The sequence below is a fragment of the Cucurbita maxima genome, unplaced genomic scaffold, assembly GCF_002738345.1.
Source record: "Cucurbita maxima cultivar Rimu unplaced genomic scaffold, Cmax_1.0 Cma_Scf00025, whole genome shotgun sequence".
NCBI classification, from domain to species: domain Eukaryota; kingdom Viridiplantae; phylum Streptophyta; class Magnoliopsida; order Cucurbitales; family Cucurbitaceae; genus Cucurbita; species Cucurbita maxima.
In genome coordinates, this window is record NW_019272041.1 from 3,216,962 (window position 1) to 3,240,911 (window position 23,950).

Below are 23,950 nucleotides of genomic sequence, written 5' to 3' on the forward strand. Positions count from 1 at the left end.
CCCCCCCCCCCCCCCCCCCCCCTTTTTTTTTAATAATTTTTAATTTTGTTAATTTTTCTGCGGGGGTTGGGGGAATGTGCAGGTTATTAAGGGGTTTGAACCAAAAGATCGTTGTTTGCTTCTTAAATTTGTCACTAGTTGTTCTCGAGCTCCATTACTTGGATTCAAGTACCTGCAACCAGCTTTTACCATTCATAAGGTGTGCATTCAATCTTAAGTTTCCAGATACATTTCTTTTGTTCGTAATTTAGAGGCCTTTCATTCACCAGTTTAAATCCCAGAGTCAGGGGTCTTCTGATCAATAAATTAACTGCCAACAACAGTTCAAAATATCTGTATGCACCTTGTTTAACTTTAAATGAGCTGCTTGGAGTGCATTGAAAATGTTATTCATTGTAAAGTCTGATATGGAAATTAATCTCATGTAGGTCTCATGTGACGTTCCGATATGGGCTTCACTTGGAGGACAGGATGTCGAGCGCCTTCCGACAGCTTCCACTTGCTATAATACTCTCAAGGTACAAAAAATGAAGCAAGTATCAGTTTTATTAAAAAAAAAAAAGAGACCCCATTATTGACAAGACAACCATTAGTAATGCAAATGTAGATTAGTCATTGATGATGTTCTAAATTCCTCTGTTTTTCAACTGCTAATTATCTGTGCCTTTTGTTTCTATATTTTTTGCATGTAGCTCCCTACATATAAACGTTCGAGCACCTTGAGATCAAAACTTCTCTATGCGATCAATTCCAACTCAGGATTTGAACTTTCTTGAATTATCTAAACTCAGGTACGAAGTTCCATTCTTTCCTAACTGGGATTTGAGCCTTCTTTGTGCTTTGAGCTGCTCAGTAAATCATGAACAAATTGAAAATTTAGATTTTCAGTACTGTGTTATAGGGAAAAAAGTTTTGGTACTTCCATACTACTACCATTCAGAAACATTTAATTATGACACGTTCAAGTGCGATATGACTAGTGAGAATAGCTATTATGGGAGTAGAATTTTTTCCGGACGGATATGAATGTTCAATATATATCAATATCCTCCCACCAATTTTGGTCCTTTCAAAGAATCTGAGATTTGGAACTTAAATCATCAATTAGCTTATTTAGCCTTCCTTACCTCACTCTTCGCAGGCTGGCAGCTGGTTGGTCCAAAGCTGCATCTAATTATTAGTCGGTGCATAAAACGTGGGTAATAATTGTTCTTATTTGCAGGTCTGTGGCACATCAAAGGCCGCTGGTTCGTTCTTTGATCTCATCCATCTCAGGCCACGCCACAGTCTCACCCTGCTGGAAGGAAACGTTTGATAGAATAAGATATTAATTTCTATGGAACTGTTAATTCCTAAATGATTGACTTATGGTCTGGTTTGGTGTTGTTTTTGTTTTTCTAAAGTATTGAAGATCAGCCTCCATTTTGAGCTATTCTTGACAGCTTTTGTAGAAACAACGTATGAGATTAGATTTATCCATGACAAACTTCAGGTGATGTTTGTTTATTACAATCTACAATCCTCTAAGCTCTGCAGCCTCCTCTCTCTCACTCTCTCTCTCTCTCTCTCTCTCCATTTTGCTTCTTTTACATATTTTTTTTTAGTTCAACATAGAAAGGTGAGGGTTCGAACTTCTACGTCGAAGACATGTCTCAATGCTCAAGTTGAATGATTTTTACGCATTATAAATACATAACTCGTTTCTCAAAGTGTTTCTATTCTTAGCTCTCATTTTGTGTTGTAATACCTTATAAGTTTTTTTTATCTGTTTCTCTTGGGGAGAGATATGAGTTTTGAACTTTCGACTTTACAGGATTGAATGGTTTAATCATTTAAATAATTGTTATATTTAGTGCAGCGCACATTTCTTAATATACTAGAAGGTAGAATACTTTATTTGGTACTAACAAAAGCACATGTTATTATACAAGGAAACGTGGGAGAAATGGACCTAATAATTTTTACACATAAACTTCGTTTGCAATAATATATAATAGAAATACCATTGTTTGAAGAGTTACTTAGAAGCATTAAAACCACAAATGAATCAAAAACCTTTACTCAATTCCACCTCTGTTAAAAGATTATCCTAAGTTTTAATTATAAGAATAGAATAACACCAAATTTGTTTCGTTCACTAAAACCTACGTCGATTGATTGAACTCAAAGTAATTCCCAGAGCCTTAGAGTAAAGCTTAGAAGTCATGGAGTCGTAAAAAAGCAAAGGATTACCACTTTTAACAGATTGGTAAAGAATCTTCAACACCATTTTGATCAAAGAAACCTCTAAGTAGCCTCAACTCTTCATCCATTTTCAAACCTCATATCGAGCCGAGACGAGCAACGATGTCAGAAATTTGAGTCTCTCCAACCTACAATTGAGACAAGACATCGAACTGAATCGAACCAAATTTCTAATGGCAAACACAACTTCAAAACTCGAGAATTCCGAGCAGACACTCTTGAAAATTGGCATTCCTCTAGCTCTATCAGCAGCTGGTGGAGTATGTTGTGGCATAATGATGGCAAGAAGTTCATTTCCCTCCTTAAATCCATTCAAACGCATATCACAACTCGTTAAAAATGAGAGCTTTGACAGCCAAAATCACTCAGCTCCACTTCCTTTGAAGCAAAAAGAAACTTCACCCAATATTGAGGAAGTTCTTTTAGGCTTAAAAAACAGAGTTGAAGATCTTGAAAGAAAGGAATTGGGTATTGAAAAGCAGTTCATTTGGTACCAAAATTTGAAAGAGAAGGAAGCTTTGCTGATGGAGTTGAAGAACACCTTGGTTTTGGACATGGCTCATATCAGGTTCTTGGAGAAGGAGATTTTGCTAATGGAAGAAGAAAACAAAAGGTTTGAGAGTTTGGTGACTGAATATTTGGGAGTTTCAGAGCAGTTTGAAGGCCAAAAACCAGAAAACAGGTTACTTGAGAGAGAAGTAAAGAAACTGAAGAAGAGATTGAAGGACCAATCAAAGATGATAAGAGAGAAGAATTTGAAGATTGAAGAGAGTAGAACAGAGTTTTGGAGAAACAATGAAGAAATGGAAAGGAAGAAGAGGATGATTGAGAAATTGAGGAATGAACTAAGAGAGCTCAAAATGCAAATGGAGAACAATGCTTCATCTTCATCACCATTTAAGGTCATCTTCTTCTTATTTTATGTTTATTAATGCGTTAATCGTGTTTAAGTTTTATTAGATATTGATTACGATTGAACTATGCTCATTTTGTCAGTCTAAACGATCTTATTTTGACATAGATAATAGTTCGTTGATATTTTCGACCCGTTAATTGGGTATTTGGCTAAATCGAATGCTCTCTTGTTTGGCAGATTGAAGAAGAAAAAGAAGTGACAATGAAGGATGTTAGCAAGCTTTCAATTGGAAACCATGAACAAGAACAGAAAGAAAACCACAAGGATTTGGATCAAAAGGAATCCTCTCCTGATAAAACTACAAGACCAAAGCTCACGGAGGATGTCAACAAGCTTTCGATTGGAAACCATGAACAAGAACAAGAAGAACAGAAAGAAAATCACAAGGATTTGGCTCAAAAGGAATCTTCTCCTGATAAAACTAAATATACAAGGCCAAGGCTTCTTCGAAGGATAAGCGATTCTGGGAGTAGTGAAATGAATACAAAGATGAAGAAAAAAATTAGACCACAATAACCTCTAAATTAGCTCTTGTTCATATGATTTGTAATTTTGTGTGGAGTATTTTTCTAAAAAAAAAAAATGTTTTTTTTTCTTCCAATAAAATATAATAAAAAAAAAGTGAGATTTATAACGGCTAATGGGTTCCAGTTATTGGAAAGGGTTCTATGGTCGGTCCGCGACCTTGGATACCGAAGACGTCCTTGGAGTGATTTATAACGGCTAATGGGTTCCAGTTATTGGATAGGGTTCTATGGTCGGTCCGCGACCTTGGATACCGAAGACGTCCTTGGAGTGATTTATAACGGCTAATGGGTTCCAGTTATTGGATAGGGTTCTATGGTCGGTCCGCGACCTTGGATACCGAAGACGTCCTTGGAGTGATTTATAACGGCTAATGGGTTCCAGTTATTGGATAGGGTTCTATGGTCGGTCCGCGACCTTGGATACCGAAGACGCGGCTAATGGGTTCCAGTTATTGGATAGGGTTCTATGGTCGGTCCGCGACCTTGGATACCGAAGACGTCCTTAATGGGTTCCAGTTATTGGATAGGGTTCTATGGTCGGTCCGCGACCTTGGATACCGAAGACGTCCTTAGAGTGATCTCGTAGTTCCAATGGGGGTGGAGACGATGGGGTCGGTCCATAGATCTTCCTTCTTTTGGCCGCATTTCGATGAATCTTTCTACCCACCGCTATTAAATTATTGAACTCAATATTTTTTATAATTTAGAGAAATAAATCCATAAGATAAAAGAAAAACAAATTTTGGATTGTGGGTAATGTCAAATGTGGCAGAGTATGATCTGGGCCACCTGAAATTGTGGATAAGATTGTAGAGATATCTTCCTCTTTCTCTCAACAGAGAGCTTCGGAAGAACTTTTATGAACTAATATCCATGAATCCCATTTCATAACTCTCATTAATAGATACAATGGAGCTCTTCCTTCTTCCATCATACAAACAGAATCCCACCATTTTCTACAAACCCCTTACCCCTTTTCCCATTATCGGTCTCTTTTTCCCTCTCTTTCTCTGTTTCTTGTGTTTTCTTTTCATGGGTTTCTTTCAGAATGTGTTAATATCTTTGAATCTGCAGGGAAGAGACGGCCATCTCTTTTCCCTTGTCGATGCTCATTATCGTCCCCTCATGGCGGACCTTCAGAACAAGCCAAAGAATCGCTGCGGTGTGAGGGAAGAAGGGCATTGATTGGTGCTTTCCTGTCGACGGGTATCTCTATAATTTTGAAGATTATTGTTTGATATTGTTGAATGCACGAAATGTTCTTGTTGCTGCTGCCTTTTGTGATGTTATTGAGCTTTGTTGTTGTAAAATGAAGCCAAATGTAGCCTTTACATGTCACTTTGAAGTTGGTGTGTTAGATAGTTGGTTTTGATTGGGGGATGGCTAGGAATGAGATGCCTCAACGTCATCCACATGGCCTTCGAGGCCTGTGGCTGGCTAACAATAGACTATTGGTGCCCCGAACATATCCTACAACTTCTTAAGCTCGAAAAGAGCAACTCTTCTCAAAATCTCGTAAGGAAAGTGTTGTATCGATACATTCTTTGAGTTTACTAGGAGATATTTTGCATCGTTACCATTATGGTATTCATTAGTGTTTAAGTTAACTTGTGTGCATCTTAACTATTTTCATGGGACAACTGTCTATTGTAGTACGTTGTCAGGAGAACTAGTATGATACTACATCTTGTAGCCACAATGATATGCTCATTCCCCGTAAGTTTTTCAAGTTTTTTTATTATATTCTTTGGCCCTTGTTGACCATTATGTCTAACTCAGGGTGATTGATTTGCTTTGTATAATAGCTCAAGCCCACCGCTAGCAAATATTGTCTGATTTGGCCCATTACGTATCACCGTTAGCCTCATGGTTTTAAAACACGTCTGTTAGGGAGAGGTTTCTACACCCTTATAAGAAATGATTTATTCCCTCTCCAACCAATGTGGGATCTTACAATCCACCCCCTTTGGGGCCCAGCGTCTTTGCTGGCACACCGCCCAGTGTCTGGCTCTGATACCATCTGTAACATCCCAAGCCCACCGCTAGTAGATATTGTCTGCTTTGGCCCGTTACATATCGTCGTTAGCCTCACGGTTTTAAAACGTGCCTATTAGGGAGAGGTATCCACACCCTTATAAGAAATAATTTATTCCCTCTCCAACAGATGTGGGATCTTACAATCCACACCCCTTGGGGGCCCAGCGTCCTCGCTAGCACACCGCTCAATGTCTGGCTCTGATACCATCTATAACATCTCAAGCCCACCGCTAACAGATATTGTCCGCTTTGGCCCGTTACATATCGCCGTCAGCCTCACGGTTTTAAAACATGTCTGTTAGAGAGAGGTATCCACACCCTTATAAGAAATAATTTATTCCCTCTCCAACCGATGTGGGATCTTACAATCCACTCCCCCTTGGGGGTCCAACGTCCTCGCTAGCACACCACCCAATGTCTGGCTCTGATACCATCTGTAACAGCCCAAGCCCACCGTTAGCAGATATTGTCCGCTTTGGCCCGTTACATATCGTCATCAGCCTCACGGTTTTAAAACATGTCTGTTAGGGCGAAGTATCCACACCCTTATAAGAAATAATTTATTCCCTCTCCAACCGATGTGACATCTTACAATCCACCCCCCTTGGGGGCCCAGCGTCCTCGCTAGCACACTGCCCAGTGTCTGGCTCTGATACCATTTGTAACAGCCCAAGCCCACCGCTAGTAGATATTGTCCGCTTTCACCCGTTACATATCACCGTCAGCCTCACGATTTTAAAACGCATCTGTTAGGAAGAGGTTTCCACACCCTTATAAGAAATGTTTCGTTCCCCTCTCCAGTGGATCTCTCATTTTGTGTCTTACTATTTGATTCAAACTCGGTATAAAAGAGTCAAGACATTTTGAATGATATGCTTCATCAATCATGAAAACTGCCATGGTAAAGTAGAATCTACTCTTACATTGCACTAAAGATGATTGGTTGATTTGCATATGGTTCGTTGGGGCTCCTTGTTGTTGAATTGGCACTTATTATCATCCATTCATTTCCTCGCCAGCTGATAAGCTCAACACACATTTTCAGATTCTTGCATCATTCATGTGTAAATTCCTAATGTTTTTCTTTGAGAATTCAACTTTTGTTTCAGCTGCGGGTTTATATTTCTGCAGTGTAGCCCATGCTGTTAGCACAAGTCGAAGGGCTGTAAGTTCTTTTCCACCCCTGTTGATTCACAACGAATATAACAAATGTAGAAGTGTATGAAAAGCTTCTATTTTTTCAGCTAAGAGGGGCAAAAGTACCTGAAAGTGAGTTTACAACTCTCCCAAATGGTCTGAAGTAAGTTCCATTACTATTTTTAGAACATGTTCTTTTTTAATACTGTTCTTCTCTTCCTCTTCTCTTTTAGTAGTTCTTTATTGTCTCTTATCTCTTGGCATAACATTTTCAGTTGGAGATTATCATTCTCATTAAATGTTCTTATCACGACCCTGTTAATTCCAAGCTGGGGTTGGTAGTGGTCTTGTTTTTCTGCAACATATGCTGAAACTCAGAAAAGAAATGTATCCTTCAGGTACTATGATTTGAAGGTTGGAGGAGGAACTAAGGCTGTGATTGGATCGCGCGTTGCAGTACGGTTGTGAGCTGGCTGTATTTTTATATTCAACTAACAAAGATTTTATACCCTTTTGCCCACAAGAAACAGAATGGCTAATACATCGACAAGTATTAATCTAAAAAAATAGATAGCTTCCAAAAACTTTGGACAAAGCACTCCAAGCTTCATGAACCTTGATATGATCAAATCTTTCCTCCAAAGGGTACTTTTGTTCTTGAAATCCTGTTTCTTTCAAACCAAATTCCACAAATCAAATACTTAACCACTGTTGATTCAACTCTTGTTTTCCTTTACAACTATGGCCACAAAACGGAATGAAAAAGTTGTTCTCTGCCCTGAAATTCTCGAGAAAAGTCTACGGGAATAAGTATGAATGATATTCAACAATTTGTATTATATCTCAAACTTGCATACTTTAAAGTGTCCTATTTGATCCGAATTTTAGTGTGTGTTCTAAGTAGATCAACCAATGTCCAATTTTGTGGGGCGGGGTCGAGGGAGGGACTCTTGAAAACCAACTTAATTCAATGCATAACTAAAACTATAGTGCCATTTTGTAGGTTCACTATGTGGCTAAATGGAGAGGGATCACATTTATGACCAGTAGACAAGGGCTTGGTGTTGGTGGAGGAACGGTAAAATCGACCGAACTAGCTTATAGTCGTTTTCTAAGCTCACCCTTTTGATCAGTAAAAGCACTCAACACTTGAATTGCTGCAGCCTTATGGATTTGATGTAGGCCAATCAGAAAGAGGATCAGTTCTCAAGGGATTGGATTTAGGTGTTCAAGGCATGAGGGTTGGAGGTCAGGTGAGATACAACTTCAGTATGAGAATTGATTAAACTTCACTCATTACAAAACCCTATTTCTTTTAAATTTTGGTTTTCACAGAGATTGCTTATAGTCCCTCCTGAGTTAGCTTATGGAAGCAAAGGCGTTCAGGAAATCCCTCCAAATGCAACAATCGAGGTAACGTTTCTTTACCTTCTAGCGATCTATTTGTTCATCAGTAGCACGGCTCGATAGAAAATTTAGTTCATTCTTGTTTCAATGGTGGAAGACATCATTATTAACAGAACTTTATCTTATAGAAAAGGGAAAATGAACAACAAGAACATTTTTTACCTTTTTGTTTACTGCTCAACTATATGGATTTACTGTTCTATTCATCTTTGGATCTGTAGTTGGATGTGGAATTGCTATCCATCAAACAAAGCCCATTTGGGTAAGTAGTGGTTCTTGATATTCTTCACTATTTTAGTGGATTTTCTTTTCTACCATGATTAGTTTTACTCCTTTTCCTGAGTGTAGGACTCCAGTAAAAATAGTTGAAGGTTAATAAAAAGAACTATTCTGGCCTGAATCAGCTCTATATCTCAGTGATTTGGATTAGCAAAGATTGAAAGTACAAAAACTGGTGCAGAAGGGAAAAGTTTCCTGTTCTTAGTCCTTTTTTTTTTTCAGAAAGATATGCCCATTGCCATATTGTTTAATGTTTAAATTCATTCTCCTGTCTTATGAATATCACTTGTACTTTATGGAAAGCAACTGAGCTGGTAGTGCAGGTTCCATTATAGTAGGGATTGCCTTGTTTAATATTATGAACTGTCTGGTGTTCTTCATTGTTATGATTTGTTGCGGAGTGTTATTAAAAAAATGAAGAAGATATGAATGTTTTCAAGGGATTGGAAGCCATATCTGGAAGAAGCTTGCCATATGGGGGCAATGCATCTAGAAAAACCTCCTTTATTGTGACCATTCAAGAGGAATCCACTTCTATATAAAGCCAAAACATCTTACACAGATTCTTTCTTCTACCTTTTCCATGTTCATGTCGTCCTACTTTATTCTCTAGCGCTGTCCTCTACTTACGCCGCCCTCGACCCAATTGTTCCATAAATCAGCTCTTCCTCATTGGTTCTTTGAGACATGGTAACTATGAAGATCCCAACACCATGCTTGTTTGGAAGCTACCTTTTTTTTCTTCTGTTTTTTAGTCTCTGCTGCTATTCGCAGAAAACGTGCCCGAGCTGCGGCTCCATTGATGTTCCTTATCCTCTTAGTACCAATTCAAACTGTGGTGACTTAGACTATACTCTCCGCTGTGATTCTCATTCACAGAGACTCTACTTTGATGCACTTAATGGAAGTTCATATCCTGTCCTGAAAATCAATGGTTCGAGTCAACGTTTGGTGATCCAACCATCTCCATGGGTTCCTGACTCCTGTGTTACTCAAGACATGTTGGTCAGTGAAGGCCTGTGGTTAAACCAATCACTCCCTTTTAACATCACTTCATCCAATACAATTTTCCTCTTGAACTGTTCTCCTCGACTGCTCGTCTCACCACTCAATTGTACTCCATCTAGTATCTGTCATCACTACTTGGAACGTTCTGGACGTGTTGATGGAAAACGAGCATTTCAGTGTGCTAGTGTTCTTGACCCTTGTTGTACCTTCATCGCTGGTGGGATGCCCTCAGCGTATAAGATAAGACTTCATAACTCAGGCTGTAGAGCATTCAGGAGCATCCTTCATCTAGATGTAGAAAAGCCTGCAAATCAATGGGAGGAAGGTTTGGAAATTCAATGGGCTGCCCCACCTGAACCAATCTGTAGAACTCAATCTGATTGCACTGGAGCGTCGGATTGTCATCCTACTGGCAGCTCCAACAGCCGATCTCATTGCCTTTGTAGAACGAGCTACCATTGGGATCATATCCTCGGAACATGCCTGAGAACAAATAGGAAGAGCATGGTCGGACTGAGTACAAAGCTCTTGGTATGTCTTGTTTCATTTTTCGTTCTAGCTGCGATTATCGCTCTAATTACTGTCAGGAAGTCCAGAACATTCAGTAAGCAGGAAAAGCTGTGTAAAGAAAGAGAAGATATGTTGAATTTTAGAAATGGGGGCAGACCAGCCAGAATGTTTCATCTGAAAGAGATGATGAAAGCAACGAATAAGTTTTCAAAAGATAGGGTCCTAGGATACGGTGGCTTCGGAGAGGTTTACAAAGGTGAACTTCAAGACCGGACCATTGTCGCCGTGAAGTCAGCTAAAGTGGGCAATCTAAAGAGTACCGAGCAGATACTCAACGAAGTCGGAATACTGTCTCAAGTAAACCACAAGAATCTTGTGAAACTTATAGGGTGCTGTGTAGAAACAGAGCAACCATTAATGATATATGAATACATTTCCAATGGCACCCTCCATGACCATTTACATGGTAAGTTTCCCACTTTCTTGGACTGGAGAAAAAGGCTAAAAGTTGCTTCACAAACTGCTGAAGCATTAGCTTACCTTCATTCAGCTGCATACCCTCCCATCTATCATAGAGATGTCAAGTCAACAAATATACTCTTAGATGATAACTTCAATGCCAAAGTTGCTGATTTTGGGCTTTCAAGATTGGCTTTGCCAGGAATAAGCCATGTTTCGACTTGTGCTCAGGGTACGTTAGGTTACCTAGACCCGGAATACTATCAGAATTACCAGTTAACAGATAAAAGTGATGTGTATAGTTTCGGAGTTGTCCTGCTCGAGCTTTTAACCTCTCAGAAGGCCATAGATTTCACGAGAGATGAAGATAGTGTCAATCTAGCAGTCTATGTGATCCAACGAGTGCACAACGGTGCGTTCATCGACACTGTCGATAAACAGCTTCTGAGTGACGATCCATCGAGCAATACACTGATTAGTGTGAAGCACGTGTTGGAGCTCTCACTCACGTGTTTGAGGGAGAAGAAAGCAGAAAGGCCTTCCATGAAGGATGTAGTCCAAGAACTTGAGTACATAGCTCAAATATTGGAGAGTCCAGAAACAGTTGGTGAAGAAGAAGAAGGGCAATCTTACAAAGGGTTAGAAGTTTAAGAGTAGTAGATTTGGTGTTAAACTGTGGTGTAATGCTTGAATATTCATATTAGAAAAGAGGTGGGGAATGATTCGATGAAACACTGTGGAGAGAGAGATGGCAATAATGGATTCTGGGATGGTAGAAAATGAAAGAAAATACACAATTGGGATCAGATGCCTACTTTTTGGACAAAGTATTCAAAATGGAGAACAGAATGTGGATTTTGAAAGTCATTTTGATAAGGAATATATGATAGTGAAGATGGATAGCTAAAAACAAACTCATTCAACGAGTGGTCGACTATTCTTTCAATAGCATAATTTCTATCATTTTCAAAATTTATTTTTTTGGTTCAACGATAAAAGATTTGAATGTCTTACCTTACCTTACAGTTTAGAATATATGTAATAACCAGTTGTATTGTACTATAATTTATAGTACCATAAAATTGTAGTTGTGCCTCTAAAATTACTTCTCTCAATTTTTTCGCCAGTTTGATTATCCCGTAAAAGAATGAACCGTTCTTTTTTGGTTACGAAGATATAATGTATCAAATGGATTCTAAGAACCAGAAGATCATTTTAAGGTATCAAAGCAAATCACTAAGGAAGATACTCCATAATGCTTAGTTGGATGCAAAAGTTGTTTCCAAATAATGTTACTAAAAACCACTTGATTCTCATTCTTAAAAAAAGGAAAGGTAATGTTAAATATAGTAATGATAAAGAGGTGTTATTTCAAGGTGTTTGGAAAACCTACCATTTTAGAAAAAAAAAAAGGGAAACAATAAGCATCCAGATGTTTGGCTTGTTGTGGCTATAGAATAACCCACTTTTTTATGAATGGGATTAGTCCACACCAATATGATTCCTTCAAGTTATGATGGCTACAACATCAACTAAATAAAAGAAAGTGGGAATAAGAATTTAAAATGGGCAAATGAATGGTCTTTTCTAATCTTTCCAAAACCAAATAGTTCGATTTTCTAATATTCGTGACTGAACCAGCTTACATATCAACCCTATGCTCGTGTCACCAGGACTTGAACTCATTCTCTTTGAAGACTTTTTATAATTTACATGACCCTGATCGATCACTCGTCACTCAACCAAACCGCACACCCATAATGTCTAGCACTTGCTCAATTACCACCACATCAATATGTATGTATGCATATAAGGCTAAAACAGCAGGAATCAAACCTGACAGCTAGGAGGTAAAAGAATACTGGAAGCAATAGTTTCAAAATTTTCAGGATCTAACTATTTGTGTATTGCCATATTGGCATTTGGAAGTGATAAATGAATGACTCAAGGAAGGGAAGTTGGAATATCTATTATTGGTCATATCATTTAACTTACAAGGAAGACTTTGCGATGGATGATTTCAATCTAGTTGGTAAAGTTACAACCAAGACCTCGAAGGAGATAGTAACCGAGCAACATGCGCCAACACAAAGAACACATGCTATGACTAGCATTGTGTTACCTGCGATAACGATATCGCTTAAAGTTGAAGTATACGTGCAAAATACCACGCTCAAATGTGCACTTAAACCCCTTCTTATGAGAGTACTCCCATTCTTTGTTTACGATTCGAAATGCCTATAATGAGATAAAAGAAAATGACAGTTAAATATAGATATATGAAATAAACCAAATGGCAAAGAAATCAATTGCAGATCAAAAGAAGACTTACAATATCCTCATACGGCGGCCCCGCGTGGAACCTTATGATACATGTCTCGCTGCTGTTTCCATCCTTTTCAATGGTGTAAGTTGGAGCTTTTGTCTTGTCAACAAGGTCTGGATAGAAGATGTTAAACTTATATCCTTGGACAATCTTTGGAGGTGGATTGTCATGATCATAGTGAGTCTGGTTGTATTTGTTCCACTCGTATCCTGTGTGAACCCGATTGAAATATTTCGGTTTTCTTGGCCGATATTTGTCATGCCACCAATATACCTGCAAGTTTTCGAACACTAAGATCACCGTTGGAAATGTAGGAGCATAAACAATCCAGGGATGGAGCAGACAGATAATAATGACAGTGCACCTGTGAATCCAGGTTCACTTCAGCACCAGATCCAAAAACTGCATCGCCTTCCTCCATGACTCCCATTGCTTTTGAGGCTTTAAGCTCAAAATTATCCTCTGGTGGAGCAGGTTTTGTGGCCATTGCTTCTTGAATCCGTCTCTGCTGTTCTTCCAAGACAGCAATTCGTTTACGTTCCTGTAGAATTTACAAAGTCATAACCAATCTAACTTTTGACATTCATTACAATATATAGATAGTGAATTTAATATCTGTAGACATACCAGTATGGCCCTATCCTCCTCAGGATCAATCGCCTGTTCATCTTCATCACCATGAATAAGTTCCGGTGAAAATGATCCAGCTTCTTCATTCTCTTCTTCCTCAAGGAGATCAGGCGAATATGTTTCAGCTGCTGAAGTGTGGAAAAGATATATATATATATATATATATATTAGACTCTGGACATAAAATTCAGGATTGCAAGATAAAGACTCTGGAACATACCTTTAATATCAAGCTCTTCCTCTTCAGCTTTCACTTGTAAAGAGCGTTCAGTTTCCATCTCGATTTCCTGGTCCACCTTTTCTTCATCATCCTCGAAAGGTTGCTCAAGGCGTACAAGATGCTCATGCAGTTTTTTCGTATGAATCTCCTTCAAGCAAGCCTACCAAATGAAAAGCAATAGTGAGCCTAATTCATTAGCTTTAAAAGATGAGTAGAGGGCATACGAAAAGAACCTCTAACAATGAATACCTTGGCCTTGTATATATGAAGGCGCTTTATGACAGCCTCCCAGTACTCGACCACCTTTGCAGTTCCAGATCGCATCTGTGACTCAATCTGAGATTGTAACGCCTCCAATTCACCATAAGTCTTTCCTTCCAGAAGATTTCTGACATCTGTTTCAATGCTAGAATGCAGACCCCTTTCTTCTGCAAGCAACTCAGCAGGAGGCTCCTCACCACGAACTCTGGCTCTATCCAGAGCATCCTTTTTTCGAGCTTCAGCTAGTTCCCAATCACAAACTACGAGAAGTGCCTGTTAAATTGCACAAAGCAAGACCTTGCTTAGCTTAGGGGACAGATGCCACACCTTAGAATCTGAACAACCAGGAAAGTGAGGACTGAACCTCCCCAATACATGGTTCAATTACTAGCTCTCATGACAGCAGTATTAACTTATCAAAACTGCTCTAAGCATAACAAACAATCAACCTTAAATTACTTAACAGCAGCACATCAACAGATAGCCTAATTGGCATCAAGTTGGCGACTACAAAAAGTATAATTCATTGTAAAATTGTTAATTACAAGACCAAATGCCCTAGTCATGTAATTATTTTAAGAGAACGACTGGTCAAACTGAATCTATATCAATATCGCTGATCATATTGAGCAAAACAATATCAAAGGTTATATTATATATTGACAATACCAAAGTAAATGTTCAGAGTAAAATTTCAAATAACTAATCGAAGGACATGCAGAGAACAATCTCTCAATATGTAGGTGTTACTCTGTCAAAGGAAGGGTTAAGAACTAGTCGTCAACAGTCCATCAAGACGTGTAGTTCAACATAAAAGCTTTTCAAAATGTAATAGGAAAGTCGGCAAATGTTTTCACCTCCCAATACTCGATATGTGTAGGCGTCGCCCTGTCCAGATCAAGATGCATTTTGATGTCATCACGAAGATCTTCCATTTCTTTCACAGTCAAACCCTGGATCATACATGTAAGTACCAATAAGAGGAATCTATTTTGAACATATATCGTATGTGTCTGTAGTCGGTGAAAACAGTACTTAGAATCTAACCACTACAAATAAACCACAAAAAATGAAAATAGAGAACAAATCTGATCCATAAATATGAATACTTCAGTTACTTAAGGCCAACCATATGGGTTTCACATTAAAAAAAATGACAAGAAACCTGTGAAATATTTTGAAAGCAGAAGGGGAACCAACCCAGGGCAGGGGGAAGAGGAATCCCCCTCCCAAAAGAATTAAAATGAAAAGGAGAACGAGTAGCACACTTAATGACAAGAAATTTCCGTTTCTAAATAGCCTTTATTCGAAGTCAGAAGAGAACAATAGCCATTGAAAAAGAACAATGGAGGAAATAGAAAACAAAAAAACAACTGAAAAAAAAAAGAGAAAAATCTTTTGAGCATAACTCTTAAAGATATAAAAACTCTTTATCTCCTGCTCAAAAAACAAGAACGGGTTGCCTGTAAGATCATCACCTAAGAAGAACACAGTTAATTTATAAAAAATTGAATCTTGAATGACACACTGAACAGAAAACGCAAGTCATCTAAAACAACCATAAGCACTATAACCAGAGAGTTTCTTACCTTGAATACAGTGTATGGCTCATTGATTACTATATCAAAATCATCCGATCCATTCAGTTGCTTGGATAGAATATCAATAGGCTTCGAACGCCCATCACGAACTCTTATCTCTGATCTGATTTTGCTTTGATCAAAATGGAACTGAGGCCAAAAGTTTCACTCTTAGTAATTGTCCAAGGGATCATTAAAAATAGTCACAAGAAAATAATGGAAAACTCCATGCAATATGAAACATAAAAGAATACATGGAATGAAATTACAAGTGAGCATACTACCTCTTCTTCCTTTTTCTCCCAATCCTGAAATTCAGCACGAGCACGTTCTCTAGCTAGCAATGCCTAAACCAGCAAAAGAAAGTTAAGGCATGCAAGAAAACATACCATACTGCAGATGTTATGAACTGACAATAACTACCCAACTAAAAATTAAAATAAAGCATCTTTCAATGCCATGTTCTGATTACCATTTCTTCCTCATGTTGTGCTTTTTCAAGAGCCCTTTCCTCCCTCCTTTTCTTCACCTTTTCAATCTCTGCCTGCATGGTAAATACAAATATGCAATGTACAAGTAATGCACAATTGCACACATCAATTCATAGACTTCAGCATTTTTGTATCAGATCAAAGGAGTTCACATTTTTTAAACGTAAGGTACAAAATGTGGGAGAATTGACTTCTGGATTTATCTTCAAGCCAACAGCCAATTGAATTGTTATTAGGGGACAAATTTATGACATTAGTTAACCTTAAATTAGACACTGCCAAGTAATAGATTAAGTGGATAACCCAGTAGGCTGCAAACATGAGAATCTAAGTACAATCACAACTTCCAATGAATAGTGGGACAAGTAGTGGTACGTGATAAATCATCAGAGGTATCTCTCTCATGGACAAACAAATAAGATGACATTAAGTAATTACGTAATTTATTGCTCTACTTAAACTAAGATACAATATGGTTACAACCCCAAAAGTCTTTTATCAAAAAAAAAAAACAAGCAACAGTCAGAAACCTTTTTCTAAAGTTTTCTCTTAACGTAATTTTGTTGGGTTTTTGTTTTTTGGCTCCCTTCTACAGCAGACTTTCTTTTTGTCTTGCCTACTTTTGTTCTTACATTTATGAAAGTTTAGTTTCTCAACAAAGAAAAAAAAAAATGAATAACATTTGGACTAGAAGCACATACCATTCTTTCTCTCTGTCTTTTTTTCTCGGACTTCATTGAAAAGGCATCAAGCGACACACCTTGTGTAACATCACGCTCAATTTTCTTTCGCCATACAAATCTGCGTACCAGATTGTTGTCAACTCAGAAACAAAATCAACTACTAAATTGTTGTAATTGGCCTTAAACTTCTCTATGCTATCAAATCATATATCGACCAACAATAACGAGAAGTAATAAATTCACTAGACAATATATTGAATCTTAACAACATAAGCCTCTTACAAAACCCGATATTTATAGCTAAAACTATATGAAAATAGGTGAGACACTAAAAGAAAGCCCTAAACACAAATGCTTCTTCTTCGAAGTATGTAGTTATTTACATTAAGAGGGGCGCTGGAGTTAAATTTACTGGAATGAACAAATTTGGTCAAGCATTTTTTGTCAGAATCCATCTATCTAACAGTTTTCCAAGTATTCCCCATTACTCCAGAGAATATAATACACACATTTGAAAACGAATTATAATCAGACTGCAAATGCCTATAGCCGCGACCGTGCTATGTAAAACAGTACAATCCGAGCAATGAGTTTTGTCAATTTTAGCAAACGCAAAAAGAAAAACCACTCACTTTTCATTGAGATTGGAATCGCCAAATGGATTCGAATCGTTGGAATAACCAGAAACCGTCTGGGACTTCAATTTCTTGGCAACTCGCAAGGCCTATACAACAGAACAGAGAATAATAGATGATAAGAAATATATTACGAAAACACCATAAAATTAGTATGGAAACAATCATAAAAATTAACCAAATTACACAAAAGAAACAAAACTTGAACCACATTGGGACCTTTTTCTGCGCTTTCTTGGCCAAGTATTCGCTAATTTCCTCTTCAGTAACTTTCCTGGAAGACTTACTCTTCTTGCGACCACCATCATCGCTGCCATAACTATCATTCGAACTATCGTCTCCAGAATCCCGCCCACGAGAGGAGCTCCTTCGTCTACTCCGGTGACTGCTCCTGCTACCACCACATCTTTCCATGCGCTTCCGGGAGCTCGCCACTGGAGATGAATCCCGGCTATCTGAGTCGTCGGAATCGGATTCAGAGTCGTCAGACCTTCTTCTGCTACGTCTCCTCGAAGATGACGTCTTCTCTCTCTTTCTCTCACTGCTTCGGCCATGAGTACCCATACTTGGAAGAGAAATTCAAATGCGTCACAACGCCGGTCAGTGACAGAGGAAGCTGCTATGGTTGATCAAGGTCCCCGGAGAAGCGAATAAGAGGGTCCGACCAAGAGAGAATTTGATCGGAGATTTGGGGTTGCCAGTTAGGGTACCATTAAAATCTGCCAACCCGATTTTTTCTAAGACGACCCGATTTTTCTCTCTCTTAAATTTTAAATAGTTCTAATAAAATTATAATTTAGCCTCTCTAATTTATAAAAATTTAAAACTATTTTATTAAAATATATAAACTATCAGTAAAATGCTATTAAGTCGTGAGAATAAAATTAAATAATTTTATCCTTTTTTTTTCTTAAATTACAATAATAAAATTTGCAATTCAACCTAAAATAAAATAAAATCTATTTTCAACACTTTTTTTTAGAATACTAACATTACAATAATTAATAATAAATTATTCACCTAAATAAATAAATAAATAAATATATATATATATATATAATATATTTATATTATTTTAACCTCCACAATTCAGACTTTGATTCTTATCTTTTGATGAATATACATATCTTTACGATTATTTTTTTTTTTTCGTTCTTTGCAAAATTGAATGTAATAGCAATGACACAAAGGACCCTCGTTTAATAGATTCTTGACATATTAGACTTATCTCGGATTACTATTAGGTTCTATTCAAACAAAATTTAATTTAAAATTTAAAATTTATTAATCTCTTTAGAAATAATAAATAAATATTAAAAAATAAAAAAATAAAATAAAATAAAAAAGCACTAAGATCAGCAGAAATACATTTTTTGAAAAAAAAAAAAAAAAGTATGAATATTATATTATAGATTATATATATAAAGCAATCTAATTGTTCAAATGCTCAGGCTAAAAATACAATAATAACCTCTGCTATCACTCATCAAGAACAATCACCATGAACCTCTCTACAACTCGCTAGCACATAATTTACAATTCTAGCATGCTCAAAATATGGGCCTTTACAAATGGAGGCCCAAATCCAAACCCAAAGAAGACAGGCCCAATTTAAGTAGTGGGACAGAATATCTTCAAGATGGAGGCCCAACTTCAAGCCCAAAGAAGACAGGCCCAATTTAAGTAGTGGAACAGAATATCTTCAGGTTAGACTTTCTGACCCATTGCATCTCACATGGTCCAAAAATAATAGCACAACATAGCCACTACCAATCATTATACATATAGACTGGAGGGGCAGACAATTGGTGCAAAGAATGGGGTCTAGAGAAGAGTGAGATCTACACAGCTGAAAGTTACAGAAACTGGAAGTGGATGAACAAAATGAAACTCAGAAAAAGAGCTAATGCTTCTATAGCTAGTGATTGAAGGAGCTTATCTTGGGTTGAGCCGCTCACGCTCAGCTGTCCTGCGTTGACGAACTCGTTCTTCTCGGACGTGACCGATACATTTACAGCTTGAGAACCTGGAAACGGAGTTTGTTTTCATGAAACTTGAATTGAAGTTGTTTGATCGGGTTGTATAGATTTATACACAGCCTTGAATTTTAACTTACAATCATAGTTTGCCCACCCGATTTGCTGGCGTGCCAAATCATATACGAATATCTTATCTTTCATAACAAGATCTGCAAGAGGAAGGCATTAAGATGAGGTTCAAAGACTGAAAATCAATACCAAGCTCACCGTAAGCAAGGGATGGTAATAACTAGAACTTCGATACACAAATTCATTCACCCAAAGACTGAAGACGGAACTAATCTCATTCTTTTTTATTCATTACTGCAAAGTGCCACCCGAAGCACAAAGTGAAGCTCCTCCGTAATGTCTATCTATATATGTGAGTGGCTCTTTTTTGGAGACTTAGTCCAATGGCTACATTGCGGGTTCGAGCACCGTCAGTCCGGACGGATCAAATCCAATAAAAAAAATATATAGATAAATTAATCACTCCATTTTCTGTGCAAAAGGAGTACAAATAGCATAATTTCCTTCTAAATCGGATCCTATTATTATCTATTTTCGTTTCACATTTCTCATTAACAAATATGGGAATTTTCATTTCTTCCACTAGTACCGGTATGATTCGTGGAGTCTCTAATGAAGTGTTGAATCCTACGTATAATAGCAGATACAAATTGATTTTGCCAACAAGAAGTTGGAGCATTTCATTACCCAAAAGTTCTAGCAGATGCCCACATCAAAAAAGAAGTCCAAGTTCAGGGACTAACCTCCTAAAATTGTTGCTCCTTCCTGAACTTTCTGAAAACCAATACACCATAATGCAGCACCATCCTGCAAGGATAGAGCAATATCGAACATCGCAACATGGTCGATGATATACAACCAAAGGAATGAATCTCACACAACTTACATAAAAGCCAAGATGCATAAGGTATTCTTCGGGTCTTAACACCATAGATGCACCGGCCGCAAAATTTAAGCTAACCATGGGAAATATCTCGTCTACACTGGACATGGAAGAGAATTTTGACCCACTCACTTCTTGAAGTAAGATCAGCATTTTTCTTCTCAAAGATCAATACAGTTAAAAATGGCGACAGACCTGGTGGATACTAGATAACACTGGCTGCCCTTTGAAATAGTAGGAGTCACAGATTGGGAAACAGCAGCAGTTATCTTAACAAGTCAAATGCAAAACACATGTTGAGTAGTTGCATACATACATCAATAAGAGTTTAGGTTGGTTGGTTTACATTAGGCCCTTGTCAGTAAAACATTGATTCTGACATGGGGAAAGGAAACTTACCGCGCTGACAAATGGCGTATAAGCTTCTTCCACAAGATAAGCCAATGTTGTCCCAGAGTCTATAATAGTTCCTCGATTATTTGATGTTGCGAACACAGATGGATCAATTGGCAGCGCCTGACCATTGACAGCAATGCTTTGCAGATACAAGTTATAGTGAGGCCTGATATTTTAAATGGGGAAACAGTCAAGCTTTCATACAGTAGTACATTTGTCTATCAACATACACAAGCACAGATGTGAAATAAAAATCTGAAACGTTAGAACCAGTCAGAAAATGTCAGCCAGTAAGAAAATGCTTAAATTGATTGAATGTTTAAGCATAGTTGCTTCTAGATTCCCAGATCGTCTCTCAACCATAGGAAGGTTGGAAGGGAGGTGTATGTGAAACAAAACGACACCAGAGTACAATCATTTGTGACAAAATAAAATTTATAAGTAGCTAATGCAGTCCGGAACTTAATATCAACAAATAATTATGCAAGAAGCACATTCAGATTGGCAGTTCTCTGAAAGAAAAAAGGATTCAGTAACTTCCAACGTTTGAAATAAGTTGCAACTTTTTACTTGATTGTTTTCAGCGGTAAACTCTTGATTTAGAAAAATAATGATGAAGGTTGACATACTGAGAGGGCACGAGTGGGCTATACACAATGCCGGGCTCCAGAACCTCTCCAAGAACCAATATACCACCTCCATTTCCTTCTCCTTTTAAACAATGGGAAAATACTTTCGGGGTTATCCCTCGAGCTGATAACTGTGATATGACAGACAAATCCCCGGGGCCAAATCCAAAAATGCCATCTATTGCATGGTCTGATTTAGTCAAGTCACCTGACTGATATGTGCTGCAACTGCATTTAAAGATCATAGGATACATTTAGCTTTTCCCAAAAAAATGTAAGAGTAGAACGCATACAGATTGAGGTAGAAGGAAATATACTCAGACCATAGAAGTAGAAATACCACATTAACCTCATATTCTTCCTCATGTACATGACGTAGAAAACAACCGTCAGAATTTAAAACGTAACAGCCCAAGCCCACCGCTAACAGATATTGTCTTCTTTGGGCTTTCCCTTTCGAACTTCCGCTTAAGGTTTTTAAAACGCGACTGCTAGGAAGAGGTTTCCACACCCTTATAAAGAATGTTTCATTCTCCTCCCCAATCGATGTGGGATCTCACAATACCTACTAGCGGTGGACTTGGGCTTTTACACAAAATTAGCTTGTCTGTGAGGTAAAAATGATAGTTCTAAGAAAATACCAGTTGAAAGTCCATCCAAATAGAAACCCGATAGAGTCCATTCGAATTTACGGTGTGTAAAGCAATTCAAAAAGTACCCGATAGAGTCCATTCGAATTTACGGTGTGTTAAGCAATTCAAAAAGTAACCTTCAATCTCATATGTAAAAAATTGCTCCCACCCAACTCACCCAAAAACAACTGTAGCTGAAGAGTTAGCAATCATAGTAGGCCCCATAACCATGTCAAAGTACATGGACTCAGATACATAATAACCCGATGTTCCACTTCCATCACCATACTGAAAGGTGTAACTACATTGATTAGTCTGAGATAAACACTGAGTCGCAGTTGTTTGGAATGCAGAATTGCATATTGGATCAGAGCAGGAAACCAGTGAAGAACTTGATGAGTTGGAAGCATCAAAGAAATTTAGTTGAATCTGCACAGGGAAAACTAAAATAAGAACTTCAACAAGGGGACCATTGCAGAAACTAACAAAAGAGGAGGTAAAAGAAAAAGACTCATACTCCAAGTCCACTTGCTCTGGGGCAACCATTGCAGGAATTACAGTTCACCCACAATATATCGCTTCCAGTGTCGATCTGCACCGTAAATTCCTTTGGGGGAGTGCCCAATTTAACTTTGGTAAAGTAAAGCCTGAACCAGCCATTAACAACGAGATTACAAAACAAAAAAGAAACAACCATAGAATTCTGAGAGGTAAGAATGTAAGAAGACCGCCAAAAAAACAAACGGCTATATTTGCTTTAACTCATGGCGTGTGTGAAGTAGCATATCCGCAAGAAATATTTAAATCAAAAGAAGAACAAGAAGAACCAAATAAAGAATGAAAGTAGCATTTAATATTATTATTTAGCTGTTAGACAAACAGAAGAAAAGAAAAAGGAAAATATAAAGCATTTTTCTAGATTTCAGTCAATAAGATCAATTCGACCATCATTCTTTCGCTTTCTTTAGTCTATTTCCCATACCCCTCTCTCTTTCTCTCTCTCTCATGAACAGCCTACCAGCCGCTTAACAGAGCATCAGAGGAACGAACATGTCACGAACACAGAAAGCGATTCCAACCCATCAAACCACAATAATCCTAGTCTAGAGAATTAACGAACACACCAAACTGCTAAAAACAACAAAAATTAAAGAAAATTCAGTCGAGGAGCAGGAGTTACCCGACGAGCAACGGATCGGAAGAACCTTCGACTGAGAAGTCGACGACGCCACTGACGACATCTTGCAAGATTCTGGCATGCCTGAGACGGTCCCGAGCTCGGAGAGTTTCAAGTTCGATAGAGTGAGATGAAGGGAAGGCTCTCTGCAGAGAGAGACGTTGGAGGGGGAAGCCGGAGTAGACCACCGTCGCCGACAAAACGACGGATACTAAAGCGAAGATCAAGGAAGTGAGGGCCCGCATTCCAATGGAATTTTGTGGATTTTGAGTTCTCAGATGGGAGGACTTATGAGCAAAGATCGAGTTATGGATTTGTTCCTGCACATTGCAGTGAAAGAGAAATAGAGAGAGAGCAGCAACAACAACAACAACAGTAAGGAAGAAAACTTTTGGATTTGAATTAACTAAGAAGTTCGGTTCATTAAAGCTTAATTCTCAAAACCGCCATGGATCTGCTCGAGCTTTATTTACTTACAGACCCCACCGGCACTCGAAAATGCGTGTGAAAAGACGAAATTAGCCCTTTCGCTTTAATCCATCTCATTTTAGAGCGAAAAATACTTTTTCTTAAATCTCCGGTCAAAAAGTAAACAAAATCTCATTTTATTTGTTGAATTTTTTTTGTACTTTTCTTACATTTTAAAATAATTGAATTTCAACTTCAAATTCAACTTTTTTATTTATTTATTCTATTTTTTCTATATTATTATATCAACTTTTTAAATTTTAATATTTTAATATATTTTTTTTATCACATAACAAATATAAAATATAGTCATTAGGGTTTACCAAATGACTATCCTCGGTTGTGTTTAAATTATTCTAATATATGG

The 23,950-nt window shown here is 37.8% G+C and overlaps 6 protein-coding genes across 8 annotated transcripts in view; 4 read left to right on the forward strand and 2 right to left on the reverse strand.

Moving 5' to 3' along the window:
- Nucleotides 1–1,527, forward strand: part of LOC111498797 (E3 ubiquitin-protein ligase UPL7) — an 11,246-nt gene extending 9,719 nt beyond the window's left edge. The window contains exons 12-15 of one of the 2 annotated variants that reach the window (XM_023150171.1): nucleotides 83–199; nucleotides 429–518; nucleotides 693–791; nucleotides 1,142–1,527. In XM_023150171.1, coding sequence (XP_023005939.1) covers nucleotides 83–199; nucleotides 429–518; nucleotides 693–776 — 291 coding nt within the window. In that variant the 3' untranslated portion in view covers nucleotides 777–791; nucleotides 1,142–1,527. The remainder of the gene's footprint in view (nucleotides 1–82; nucleotides 200–428; nucleotides 519–692; nucleotides 792–1,141) is intronic. The other variant, XM_023150172.1, reaches the window with a different exon arrangement.
- Nucleotides 1,528–2,152: 625 nt separating this feature from the next.
- On the forward strand, nucleotides 2,153–4,091 carry LOC111498800 (coiled-coil domain-containing protein 186). The gene is made up of 2 exons (XM_023150174.1): nucleotides 2,153–3,146; nucleotides 3,338–4,091. Exons 1-2 carry the CDS (start codon nucleotides 2,418–2,420, stop codon nucleotides 3,674–3,676), a joined length of 1,068 nt encoding a protein of 355 aa, XP_023005942.1. The 5' UTR covers nucleotides 2,153–2,417; the 3' UTR covers nucleotides 3,677–4,091.
- Nucleotides 4,092–4,455: 364 nt separating this feature from the next.
- LOC111498801 (peptidyl-prolyl cis-trans isomerase FKBP16-4, chloroplastic-like) lies at nucleotides 4,456–8,896 on the forward strand. Its single transcript, XM_023150175.1, has 10 exons — nucleotides 4,456–4,675; nucleotides 4,762–4,893; nucleotides 6,834–6,889; nucleotides 6,969–7,024; nucleotides 7,260–7,317; nucleotides 7,865–7,939; nucleotides 8,025–8,114; nucleotides 8,197–8,274; nucleotides 8,490–8,530; nucleotides 8,617–8,896. Exons 1-10 carry the CDS (start codon nucleotides 4,597–4,599, stop codon nucleotides 8,642–8,644), a joined length of 693 nt encoding a protein of 230 aa, XP_023005943.1. The 5' UTR covers nucleotides 4,456–4,596; the 3' UTR covers nucleotides 8,645–8,896.
- Nucleotides 8,897–9,043: 147 nt separating this feature from the next.
- On the forward strand, nucleotides 9,044–11,625 carry LOC111498798 (wall-associated receptor kinase-like 20). The gene has a single exon (XM_023150173.1). It carries the CDS (start codon nucleotides 9,235–9,237, stop codon nucleotides 11,173–11,175), a length of 1,941 nt encoding a protein of 646 aa, XP_023005941.1. The 5' UTR covers nucleotides 9,044–9,234; the 3' UTR covers nucleotides 11,176–11,625.
- Nucleotides 11,626–12,385: 760 nt separating this feature from the next.
- On the reverse strand, nucleotides 12,386–18,101 carry LOC111498643 (cactin). Of its 2 annotated transcripts, none has more exons than XM_023149967.1 (13): nucleotides 17,570–18,101; nucleotides 17,348–17,439; nucleotides 16,734–16,833; nucleotides 16,014–16,085; nucleotides 15,826–15,888; nucleotides 15,551–15,691; nucleotides 14,819–14,914; nucleotides 13,950–14,234; nucleotides 13,701–13,860; nucleotides 13,478–13,608; nucleotides 13,215–13,394; nucleotides 12,857–13,123; nucleotides 12,386–12,762 (listed from the first exon to the last, which is right to left on the reverse strand). In XM_023149967.1, the coding sequence occupies exons 1-13, from the start codon at nucleotides 17,912–17,914 to the stop codon at nucleotides 12,643–12,645; spliced, it is 2,052 nt and encodes a 683-aa protein (XP_023005735.1). In that variant the 5' UTR covers nucleotides 17,915–18,101; the 3' UTR covers nucleotides 12,386–12,642. The 2 variants fall into 2 exon arrangements, with proteins under 2 accessions (XP_023005735.1, XP_023005736.1); XM_023149968.1 differs by having other exon boundaries at nucleotides 13,215–13,391; nucleotides 17,570–18,100.
- Nucleotides 18,102–18,770: 669 nt separating this feature from the next.
- Nucleotides 18,771–23,528, reverse strand: LOC111498293 (aspartic proteinase-like protein 2). The gene is made up of 10 exons (XM_023149423.1): nucleotides 23,119–23,528; nucleotides 22,456–22,585; nucleotides 22,117–22,367; nucleotides 21,307–21,534; nucleotides 20,681–20,843; nucleotides 20,477–20,550; nucleotides 20,285–20,381; nucleotides 20,142–20,205; nucleotides 19,467–19,538; nucleotides 18,771–19,376 (listed from the first exon to the last, which is right to left on the reverse strand). Exons 1-10 carry the CDS (start codon nucleotides 23,358–23,360, stop codon nucleotides 19,207–19,209), a joined length of 1,491 nt encoding a protein of 496 aa, XP_023005191.1. The 5' UTR covers nucleotides 23,361–23,528; the 3' UTR covers nucleotides 18,771–19,206.
- Nucleotides 23,529–23,950: the final 422 nt, after the last annotated feature.